We start from the raw sequence: 12,555 nt of genomic DNA on the forward strand, positions 1-12,555 counted from the left end.
GTAATCGTTTTTTAATAATGGAAGAATATTTCCTCAACTTTCTGTGCTAGTAACCGTATAACAGCTAGTCTGCATTATTAACATGATCTCCATCACTTCCTTAAATCTAGATAATAAACAATCAATCAGCCCCGACTTGTCGCATTTGCTGGTATTTGTAGTGTAAGTACCCCTACAATAGCTGATTTCAAGCTACTATATGACAACACTGAAGTTGGCAGTGCTATGCAGTAGCACACCATCATATAATGTTGTCATGATACCATTACAATTGACATAAACTCCAGAGCATAGACAATAATGAAATGTCACAAAATACTTACATTGTGGTAAGTTTTGAGTCTTTAGTGCATTTATTTTTAATATTTTGCTTAATTGCAAATTTATATAGTTTTTAGATGGTGGTCATGGTTAACAGTTGGCTCACAAAATTTCTAAAAATTTAACAATACACTCTTTTAAGTTAATATGAGCTAAGTCCAATACACCAATGTTATTTCCTGCTTTTGATTTCTTGGTCTTCCTTAATGTTAGTATGAACGTCTTTCTTCAACTCTCTAAATGTCTCAGACATTATCTGTTCAAATACTGCCTTTTCAAAAATTCAGTTCCATTTTCAAGAAGTCTTTCAAACTCACCTTGCCATTTTTGATAATCCTCTCTTTCTTACTTATGCTTTTAATACTTCTTTTTATTTATTTGAGCATGTTTTAAAACCTACCTTATATTCTCTATTTGGTAATTACAATATCTGAGGTTTTTGTAGATATGATTTCACAGTTTGTTTCTTACTCAAAGTGGTTTATTTCTGCGTGTTTTGTGATTTTCATTTGTGAGCTTATATCAAATCATAATGTTAACGGTGGAGGAGTCCAGGTTCTTGGCATCTTGAACAAAGAGCTGAACAAAATGCACAAACAAAGGAAGGAAGGAATGAAGGGATTTATTGAAAATGAAAGTACACACCACAGTGTGGGAATGGTTCCAGGCATAGGAGCACAAAGACCCCGTTGCAGAATTATTGAGAATTTAAATACCCGCTAGAGGATTCCATTGGTTACTTGGGGTACGCTCTATGTAAATGGAGAGAACGAAGTAAAGTTACAAAGTCATTTACTTGGCCTACACCCTAGTAGAGGATATTTCCTGTCATTGCTGAAGTGTGAATCAGCCTTATGTTCCCTGCCTCTAGACCCTATTTTCCTGCCTCAATAACTGTTTTAAAATAAAATGTTAAGGTAATCTGTATTTTGGCCACAAGTCTATGTGAGGACAGGCTTGTGGTTAGGAGTGCTTATGGGAGACTTACCGTCCATCATTTTACCTATTTTATCCGTCATTTTTGAAATATTTTGTTCCAAGAATGTTTCTCTGAACATCTAGTCTTCCACATTGCTAATAAACTATCTTTAGGACCTAAATTAAAGATTGGACTCATGTGAAGGATAGGAGACTGGGAGACCAGTTAAGAGGCTGCTACAATGTTCCAGGCTAAAGATAATGAAGACCTGAACCTAGGAAATTGCAAAATAAACCATGAGAGAAGACGCTGAAGTGAGGAGACATCTCTAAGGGAGAATTGGCAGGATTTAGTAGACAGAAGTTGAGTGAGAAAGAGAATCAAGGATGACGTCAAGGTTTCTAGTTCAGTATTTTGATTTGTCAGAGATACACTAACAAAAATCATGTTAAATATTCTCCAAAATGATCCTGAATGGGACCTATGTATAATGAATTTCAAAATCCTGTTAAATTTAAATTTCTTAAATGTGTTTACAGGCATGGAAAGAAGAGCAAGATCGATTAGCAGAAGAGGAGCGCTTAAGGGAAGAAAAGAAAGCAGAGAAGAAGAGCAAAGAAGCTGGTAAAAAGAAAGGCAAGGATAACGTAGAGAAAGAAGATAGTAGGTCTTTGAAGAAAAAAACATCTCACAAGGAGAAATCTAAAGAAGAACAAATCAAGGTCCAAGAAGTAACAGAAGAGTCCCCCCACCAACCAGAACCTGAGATAACTTACTCGGTACGCTCCAATTCTGTAAAACTTAGTCTCTTTGGGCTATTCCTATTTGTTTTGGGAAAATACGGCTATTGTAAGATTCTTTTGTTTTTACTGCCACCACAGTAGGCCTAGGGTTTCTTCTGGTATCAGTGAGCTCAAACCTGTATTCCACCCCTGATGTCTAGAACCTTGTTTCTAGTCAATCATCAAGATGAAGAAAACACCCTCAGGCCAGTTTTCATTTGAGTGCCACGAACCTAGCTAAGGTCAGTAAAGATAGAAATTTGACACAAAAGTACTCTTACAGATATATGTAAATAAGTGAACACAAAAGTTGGCTTTATCTGTCTCAGATGATGACACTTGTTGACTACATTTTGTTGTCTCTTTGTGGGCAATCATGTTTCTGGCTTGTATGCTTTTGTAAAACCTTCCCTTTGCCAATTCTCTCTCAGCTAGCTGTTATGAAGAAAACCTAATGGGAAAAAAAAAAAAAATGGAAAGAAATCTAACAGCCCCTGTGCTTTGTAGCTACTCCTCTAAACCAGTTGTTCTCAAGTTTTAGCATGCATTAAATCCCCTGGACCTCTGTTAGCAACACTCAGTAAAAAATATCTTCTACATATGACCTCCTTAAGTGGAGTGTCCACTCTCCCCAGCATCAGTTCACTTTAAACAGAAAATTAACAACCAGTGAATGAGAACTTGATTTCTTCTTGAACTGCCTTGACAATAGTATGATGATTCAATTTTCACTAGGTTATGAGAATGTACCGATGAACAGAGTTTAACATAATATCTTTAATTCTGCCTGTTATAACACCATAGATGTTTCTAAAAATAATATGAACACTGGCCTCTGAGTCTGCAAAGTGACATATATACTTAGCGAAATTAAGCTTCTGGCAACTTTAGTTGGCTAACACTGATAAATTGATTTTTGTCTATTGAAGCTTCACATTCAAAGCATGATATTTTCTCTTCTAGTTTCACGGATACAATATGGGAAATATACCTACTCAAATCTCGGGGTCAAATTACTACCTGTATCCTTCTGATGGTGGGCAGATTGAAGTGGAAAAGACACTGTTTGAAAAAGGTACATTTTGAAAGCAACTGGTTAATGACTGGAAAGATAATAATGCATTTCAGATAACCAGGGACCCTCTACTCCTGAGTTTGATAGGCGAGTATGTTATTCTGTCCCCCACAATACATTTAGGTGCCACAGTCAGCATTTTCAGACTTCACACTTTCTTCTATTGCAATTGACTCTACAAGGCATAGGTCAGTCAAGAGGTTAACTGATACATGCTAATATGACCATTCTAGTTGTTAAAATATTAAAATACTTCCATACAATTGGTAAATAGTAATAGTAACTGCAATAAGCAATTAATTAATAATATTCATTACATCGCACCTTGTTATCCCAGAAACCAAGCACATTCTGTGAGTTTACTGCATTTTTCTGGTGTGGCTCTTGAGCACAGAGCTTGGGACCTGCTCCCAACATCCACCTATTGTAGCTCTTAGTAAGATTTGCATAAGCGTACAATGCATATAAGTTTCAGGTGATTGATAGTGAATTCAGTATTTTCTCCTAGTCCTGTCAATTTTGACGGATGATAGCTCAATCCAAATTGAGAGGAGATAGCCAATTTTTTTTAAACAAACAAAAAAAATGGGTCTGAACACTAAATAAGAGAAAGCGTTGTTGTAAAAATTTTTATTAACTACCACAATAATAATAATAGCTACCAAAACTAACACATAATTTTTAGAAGTTGCAAAACCATTTCACGTTAATTATATCATTTGATGAATCATAACATTGATTATAGGCATACATTGCCTCAGCCAGTTCATTTCCTCTTCTGAAATTGGGTTTGACATGTGACTAAAAGGCCTGCAAATACCTCCTTGGTCTACCTGCCATTCATGCCTGGAATTCCACCATTACCTTATTTCCTTAGGCTTTGTCTTATAGAGGTGTTGACATCTCTAGGCATTTCCCCTCCCTGGTTTATATTCTGTGCTGCCTTTTTATTTTTGTTTCAGGGATGCATATTCAGGTTGATTCTATAGGTAAATTACATATTGCAGAGGTTTGGTGTGCATATTATTTCATCACCTAGGTAATAAACAGAGTACTTGGCAGGTAGTTTTTTGTCCTCACCCTCCTCTCACCCTCAAATAGCCCTGGTGTCTATTGTTCCCTTCTTTGTGTTCCTGTGTTCTCAATGTTTAGCTGCCATTCCTAAGTGAGAACATGTAGTGTTTAGTTTTCTGTTCCTGTGTTGGTTTCTGTGCAGCTTTGTGTAACTATCTTGTGGAGGAGCTTAATGTGGCATCCTAATCAGCCCATCTTCTATTCTATGGTTCCTCCTCAGGCCCAACTTTTATCAAAGTGAGAGTGATCAAGGACAAGCACAATTTTATAATTCATTTAAATGACCCTAAGGAAATTGTGAAAAAGGAAGAGAAAGGGGATTATTATTTAGAAGAGGAAGAAGAAGGAGATGAGGAACAAAATCTTGAAACAGGTAAGCAGTTGCATCTTTGTGCCAGTGGAGGTTAATGCTTAAGCAATGTGCTGAACCCATCTACCTGACACAAATACACATGGACCTCTTGCCCTTAGCACATGGAATTTTTCCACATGGTAACTGAGGTATTTTGACATTCTGTATTATAATATGTTATTATACGCATAGTCCATCATAGTGGGCTGCTTGTTTGGCTTTTGTTCCTCTGGGCACCAAGCTTTTGATTCCAGTTGTTTGATACAGAGTCTACCCAGACTGGTCATCTTTATGGAGCAATCATTGAGTTTGTCATGTCTATTCTGCCCTTAATTTTGGTTTATGCACTTGTACCAACTGAATTATCGAGGACGCAGGTTCTTTTGCAGTGATTGCATAGTTTTAGCTTCTTTCCAATAGGCACTGCAATGATGAGGTTTCTTCCTACGCTCTATCACTTAATCCTCTGTAGCACCAAATATGTTAGGTTGTAAAGACAAGGAAAAACCATACATTTGACCATGAGAGTCATTACCTGCTTGGAAATGAGAGCTGCAAATGGATGTCCATTGATAAAACACCATGAAACCTCATAACACCATTGTACCAGGAAACATCATTAAGATAAATTAATTGCTTCTTTCTTGTCCAGTATGGTGTTGATTATACCTGCAAAAGAAAATGAGTTACTAAATGTATTCAACTCAAATTAGTGATATGAGGGCAGGGCGCAGTGGCTCATGCCTGTAATGAGGCTGAGGCGGACTTATCACTTGAGCTCAGGAGTTCGAGACCAGCCTGACCAACATGACGAAACCCTGCCTCTACAAAAAATACAAAAATTAGTCAGGCATGGTGGTGAGCTACTCAGGAGGCTGAGGCATGAAAATCGCTTGAACCCTGGAGGCAGAGGTTGCAGAGCTAAGATCGCACCACTGCACTCCAGCCTGGATAATGGAGAGAGATGCTGAAAAAAAAAAAGGAAGGAAGGAAGGAAGGAAGGAAGGAAGGAAGGAAGGAAGGAAGGAAGGAAGGGAGGGAGGGAGGGAGGGAGGGAGGGAGGGAGGGAGGGAGGGAGGGAAAATTAGTGATATGACCAATAACTAAATTTCACATATGAGTTTAGTGACATTTTCTAAACCCAAGGTAAGAACACAATGCTTTTTTTTCCTCTGAGCCCCTTGCTAGAGAAAGAACACAATGTTTGACAGGTGTGAATGTTCCCAAAAACTTGGCACAGAAAATTTTAAATGACTTCTTTGTTTTACCTGATATAAAGATATATGGATTATTATTAAAAATTGAGAAATATGGAAATACCTAAAGAAGATAACCATTGCGTATAATTCTGCCACTGCACTGATAACCTGTGCTAATAATGTATTTCTTTCTTACTTTATCCTCATGAACATTTTCATATTCATTAAATATTATTTGAAAGCAAGATTTTTTTGATGATTTAATATTTTATCAGTATGTAATTATAGTTTACTTATTTCCATGTTTTGCATACTTAGGTGATTTCCATCAAAATAAATCAATATATTTAGTCATATTTATAAAATTATATGTAAACATACATAGTTTCATGTATGTTTACATAGAATTATATAAATAGGAGATCTTGGCTGGATACATGAATATATATACATACTTGAATAAGTATACAATATAAACATACATACATGAAGATATGTATGTTTATTTACATGAAGATATGTATATAAATTTACCAATATAAGCATATTGGTAAACAATTTACCAATCCTCCCGCCTCAGCCTTCCAAAATGCCAGAATCACAGGTGTGAACCACCGTGCCTAGCCTGTTTGTTTTGAAATAATTTTTTCACTTGAGTTTCTAAGAAACTCATTTAAATCTCAAAAGTGACCATTCTCTCCTTCAAGTCATCTACTGATTATGAATGGTTTGTTGGGAAAGCATATTTTTAAATTCTAGAAAGTGCTTTTTAAAATATCCTTATGTAGTTTAAAAAATTCAAACATTTAGCTAACTCTTCTATAAATTGGTAAACAATTTACCAATATGTTTATATTGTATAGTTATTCATGTATATATATATTCATGTATGTATATATTATTTATATATAAACATTTATATATTCATATGTATAATAATTTAATTATTTTATTTTTTACATTATTGGCTAATGTCCCTTTTTTTTTATTATACTTTAAGTTCTAGGGTACATGTGCATAACGTGCAGGCTTGTTACATATGTATACTTGTGCCATGTTGGTGTGCTGCACCCATCAACTCGTCAGCACCCATCAATTCATCATTTATATCATGTATAACTCCCCAATGCAATCCCTCCCCCCTCCTCCCTCCCCATGATAGGCCCCAGTGTGTGATGTTCCCCTTCCCGAGTCCAAGTGATCTCATTGTTCAGTTCCCACCTATGAGTGAGAACATGCGGTGTTTGGTTTTCTCTTCTTGTGATAGTTTGCTAAGAATGATGGTTTCCAGCTGCATCCATGTCCCTACGAAGGACGCAAACTCATCCTTTTTTATGGCTGCATAGTATTCCATGGTGTATATGTGCCACATTTTCTTAATCCAGTCTGTCACAGATGGACATTTGGGTTGATTCCAAGTCTTTGCTATTGTGAATAGTGCCGCAATAAACATACATGTGCATGTGTCTTTGTAGTAGAATAATTTATAATCCTTTGGGTATATACCCAGTAGTGGGATGGCTGGGTCATATGGTACATCTAGTTCTAGATCCTTGAGGAATTGCCATACTGTTTTCCATAATGGTTGAACTAGTTTACAATCCCACCAACAGTGTGAAAGTGTTCCTATTTCTCCACATCCTCTCCAACACCTGTTGTTTCCTGATTTTTTAATGATTGCCATTCTAACTGGTGTGAGATGGTATCTCATTGTGGTTTTGATTTGCATTTCTCTGATGGCGAGTGATGATGAGCATTTTTTCATGTGTCTGTTGGCTGTATGAATGTCTTCTTTTGAGAAATGTCTGTTCATATCCTTTCCCCACTTTTTGATGGGGTTGTTGGTTTTTTTCTTGTAAATTTGTTTGAGTTCTTTGCAGATTCTGGATATTAGCCCTTTGTCAGATGAGTAGATTGCAAAAATTTTCTCCCATTCTGTAGGTTGCCTGTTCACTCTGATGGTAGTTTCTTTTGCTGTGCAGAAGGTCTTTAGTTTAATTAGATCCCATTTGTCAATTTTGGCTTTTGCTGCCATTGCTTTTGGTGTTTTAGACATGAAGTCCTTGCCCATGCCTATGTCCTGAATGGTACTACCTAGATTTTCTTCTAGGGTTTTTATGGTATTAGGTCTAACATTTAAGTCTCTAATCCATCTTGAATTAATCTTCGTATAAGGAGTAAGGAAAGGATCCAGTTTCAGCTTTCTACTTATGGCTAGCCAATTTTCCCAGCACCATTTATTAAATAGGGAATCCTTTCCCCATTTCTTGTTTCTCTCAGGTTTGTCAAAGATCAGATGGCTGTAGATGTGTGGTATTATTTCTGAGGACTCTGTTCTGTTCCATTGGTCTATATCTCTGTTTTGGTACCAGTACCATGCTGTTTTGGTTACTGTAGCCTTGTAGTATAGTTTGAAGTCAGGTAGCGTGACGCCTCCAGCTTTGTCCTTTTGACGTAGGATTATCTTGGCAATGCGGGCTCTTTTTTGGTTCCATATGAACTTTAAAGCAGTTTTTTGAATTCTGTGAAGAAACTCATTGGTAGCTTGATGGGGATGGCATTGAATCTATAAATAACCCTGGGCAGTATGGCCATTTTCACGATATTGATTCTTCCTATCCATGAGCATGGTATGTTCTTCCATTTGTTTGTGTCTTCTTTGATTTCACTGAGCAGTGGTTTGTGGTTCTCCTTGAAGAGGTCCTTGACATCCCTTGTAAGTTGGATTCCTAGGTATTTTATTCTCTTTGAAGCAATTGTGAATGGAAGTTCATTCCTGATTTGGCTCTCTGCTTGTCTGTTACTGGTGTATAAGAATGCTTGTGATTTTTGCACATTAATTTTGTATCCTGAGACTTTGCTGAAGTTGCTTATCAGCTTAAGGAGATTTTGGGCTGAGACGATGGGGTTTTCTAAATATACAATCATGTCATCTGCAAACAGGGACAATTTAACTTCTTCTTTTCCTAACTGAATACCCTTGATTTCTTTCTCTTGCCTGATTGCCCTAGCCAGAACTTCCAACACTATATTGAATAGGAGTGGTGAGAGAGGGCATCCCTGTCTTGTGCCAGTTTTCAAAGGGAATTTTTTCAGTTTTTGCCCATTCAGTATGATATTAGCTGTGGGTTTGTCATAAATAGCTCTTATTATTTTGAGGTATGTTCCATCAATACTGAATTTCTTGAGCGTTTTTAGCATGAAGCGCTGTTGAATTTTGTCAAAAGGCTTTTCTGCATCTATTGAGATAATCATGTGGTTCTTGACTTTAGTTCTGTTTATATGCTGGATTATGTTTATTGATTTGCGAATGTTGAACCAGCCTTGCACCCCAGGGATGAAGCCCACTTGATCATGGTGGATAAGCTTTTTGATGTGCTGCTGAATCCTGTTTGCCAGTATTTTATTGAGGATTTTTGCGTCGATGTTCATCAGTGATATTGGTCTAAAATTCTCTTTTTTTGTTGTGTCTCTGCCAGGCTTTGGTATCAGGATGATGTTGGCCTCATAAAATGAGTTAGGGAGGATTCCCTCTTTTTCTATTGATTGGAATAGTTTCAGAAGGAATGGTACCAGCTCCTCCTTGTACCTCTGGTAGAATTCAGCTGTGAATCCATCTGGTCCTGGACTTTTTTTGGTGGGTAGGCTATTAATTGTTGCCTCAATTTCAGAGCCTGCTATTGGTCTATTCAGGGATTCAACTTCTTCCTGGTTTAATCTTGGGAGAGTGTAAGTGTCCAGGAAATTATCCATTTCTTCTAGATTTTCTAGTTGATTTGCGTAGAGGTGTTTATAGTATTCTCTGATGGAAGTTTGTATTTCTGTGGGGTCGGTCGTGATATCCCCTTTATCATTTTTTATTGCGTCTATTTGATTCCTCTCTCTTTTCTTCTTTATTAGTCTTGCTAGCGGTCTGTCAATTTTGTTGATCTTTTCAAAAAACCAACTCCTGGATTCATTGATTTTTTGGAGGGTTTTTTGTGTCTCTATCTCCTTCAGTTCTGCTCTGATCTTAGTTATTTCTTGCCTTCTGCTAGCTTTTGAATGTGTTTGCTCTTGCCTCTCTAGTTCTTTTAATTGTGATGTTAGAGTGTCAATTTTAGATCTTTCCTGCTTTCTCTTGTGGGCATTTAGTGCTATAAATTTCCCTCTACACACTGCTTTAAATGTGTCCCAGAGATTCTGGTATGTTGTATCTTTGTTCTCACTGGTTTCAAAGAACATCTTTATTTCTGCTTTCATTTCGTTATGTACCCAGTAGTCATTCAGGAGCAGGTTGTTCAGTTTCCATGTAGTTGAGCGGTTTTGAGTGAGTTTCTTAGTCCTGAGTTCTAGTTTGATTGCACTGTGGTCTGAGAGACAGTTTGTTATAATTTCTGTTCTTGTACATTTGCTGAGGAGTGCTTTACTTCCAATTATGTGGTCAATTTTGGAAGAAGTGCGATGTGGTGCTGAGAAGAATGTATGTTCTGTTGATTTGGGGTGGAGAGTTCTATAGATGTCTATTAGGTCCGCTTGGTGCCGAGATGAGTTCAATTCCTGGATATCCTTGTTAACTTTCTGTCTCGTTGATCTGTCTAATGTTGACAGTGGAGTGTTGAAGTCTCCCATTATTATTGTATGGGAGTCTAAGTCTCTTTGTAAGTCTCTAAGGACTTGCTTTATGAATCTGGGTGCTCCTGTATTGGGTGCATATATATTTAGGATAGTTAGCTCTTCCTGTTGAATTGATCCCTTTACCATTATGTAATGGCCTTCTTTGTCTCTTTTGATCTTTGATGGTTTAAAGTCTGTTTTATCAGAGACTAGGATTGCAACCCGTGCTTTTTTTTGTTCTCCATTTGGTTGGTAGATCTTCCTCCATCCCTTTATTTTGAGCCTATGTATGTCTCTGCAAGTGAAATGGGTCTCCTGAATACAGCAGACTGATGGGTCTTGACTCCTTATCCAGTTTGCCAGTCTGTGTCTTTTAATTGGAGCATTTAGTCCATTAACATTTAAGGTTAATATGGTTATGTGTGAACTTGATCCTGTCATTATGATATTAACTGGTTATTCTGCTCGTTAGTTGATGCAGTTTCTTCCTAGCCTCAATGGTCTTTACATTTTGGCATGTTTTTGCAATGGCTGGTACCGGTTGTTCCTTTCCATGTTTAGAGCTTCCTTCAGAGTCTCTTGTAAGGCAGGCCTGGTGGTGATAACATCTCTAAGCATTTGCTTATCTGTAAAGGATTTTATTTCTCCCTCACTTATGAAACTTAGTTTGGCTGGATATGAAATTCTGGGTTTAAAATTCTTTTCTTTAAGAACGTTGAATATTGGCCCCCACTCTCTTCTGGCTTGTAGAGTTTCTGCTGAGAGATCTGCTGTTAGTCTGATGGGCTTCCCTTTGTGGGTAACCCGACCTTTCTCTCTGGCTGCCCTTAAGATTTTTTCCTTCATTTCAACTTTGGTGAATCTGGCAATTATGTGTCTTGGAGTTGCTCTTCTGGAGGAGTGTCTTTGTGGCATTCTCTGTATTTCCTGAATTTGAATGTTGGCCTGCCCTACTAGGTTGGGGAAGTTCTCCTGCATAATATCCTGAAGAGTGTTTTCCAACTTGGTTCCATTTTCCCCCTCACTTTCAGGCACCCCAATCAGACGTAGATTTGGTCTTTTTACATAATCCCATACTTCTTGCAGGCTTTGTTCATTTCTTTTTCTTCTTTTTTCTTTTGGTTTCTCTTCTCGCTTCATTTCATTCATTTGATCCTCAATTGCTGATACTCTTTCTTCCAGTTGATCGAGTCGGTTACTGAAGCTTGTGCATTTGTCACGTATTTCTCGTGTCATGGTTTTCATCTCTGTCATTTCGTTTATGACCTTCTCTGCATTAATTAGTCTAGCTGTCAATTCTTCCACTCTTTTTTCAAGATTTTTAGTTTCTTTGCACTGGGTACGTAATTCCTCCTTTAGCTCTGAGAAGTGTGATGGACTGAAGCCTTCTTCTCTCATCTCGTCAAAGTCAATCTCTGACCAGCTTCGATCCATTGCTGGCGATGGGCTGCGCTCCTTTGCAGGGGGGGATGCGCTCTTATTTTTTGAATTTCCAGCTTTTCTGCCCTGCTTTTTCCCCATCTTTGTAGTTTTATCTGTCTCTGGTCTTTGATGATGGTGACGTACTGATGGGGTTTTGGTATAGGTGTCCTTCCCGTTTGATAGTTTTCCTTCTGACAGTCAGGACCCTCAGCTATAGGTCTGTTGGAGATTGCTTGAGGTCCACTCCAGACCCTGTTTGCCTGGGTATCAGCAGCAGAGGTTGCAGAAGATAGAATATTGCTGAACAGCGAGTGTACCTGTCTGATTCTTACTTTGGAAGCTTCCTCTCAGGGGTGTACTCCACCCTGTGAGGTGTGGGGTGTCAGACTGCCCCTAGTGGGGGATGTCTCCCAGTTAGGCTACTCAGGGGTCAGTGACCCACTTGAGCAGGCAGTCTGTCCGTTCTCAGATCTCAACCTCCGTGTTGGGAGATCCACTGCTCTCTTCAAAGCTGTCAGACAGAGTCGTTCGCATCTGCACAGGCCTCTGCTGCTTCTCCTGTTGTTTTTTAGCTGTGCCCTGTCCCCAGAGGTGGAGTCTACAGAGACAGGCAGGTTTCCTTGAGCTGCTGTGAGCTCCACCCAGTTCGAGCTTCCCAGCGGCTTTGTTTACCTACTTAAGCCTCAGCAATGGCGGGCGCCCCTCCCCCAGCCTCGCTGCTGCCTTGCGGTTAAATCGCCGCAGACTGCTGTGTTTGCAATGAGGGAGGCTTCGTGGGCATGGGACCCTCCCGGCCAGGTGTGGGATACGTTGAT

The 12,555-nt window shown here is 38.5% G+C and overlaps 1 protein-coding gene across 1 annotated transcript in view; it reads left to right on the forward strand.

The window, feature by feature from the left end:
* The window catches only part of SPAG17 (sperm associated antigen 17), a 258,327-nt gene that overhangs the window by 153,856 nt on the left and 91,916 nt on the right, over positions 1 to 12,555 (forward strand). Inside the window, exons 21-23 of the mRNA XM_030935882.1 lie at positions 1,780 to 2,019; positions 2,986 to 3,097; positions 4,392 to 4,544. Coding sequence (XP_030791742.1) covers positions 1,780 to 2,019; positions 2,986 to 3,097; positions 4,392 to 4,544 — 505 coding nt within the window. The remainder of the gene's footprint in view (positions 1 to 1,779; positions 2,020 to 2,985; positions 3,098 to 4,391; positions 4,545 to 12,555) is intronic.

The sequence above is a fragment of the Rhinopithecus roxellana genome, chromosome 8, assembly GCF_007565055.1.
Source record: "Rhinopithecus roxellana isolate Shanxi Qingling chromosome 8, ASM756505v1, whole genome shotgun sequence".
NCBI classification, from domain to species: Eukaryota; Metazoa; Chordata; class Mammalia; order Primates; family Cercopithecidae; genus Rhinopithecus; species Rhinopithecus roxellana.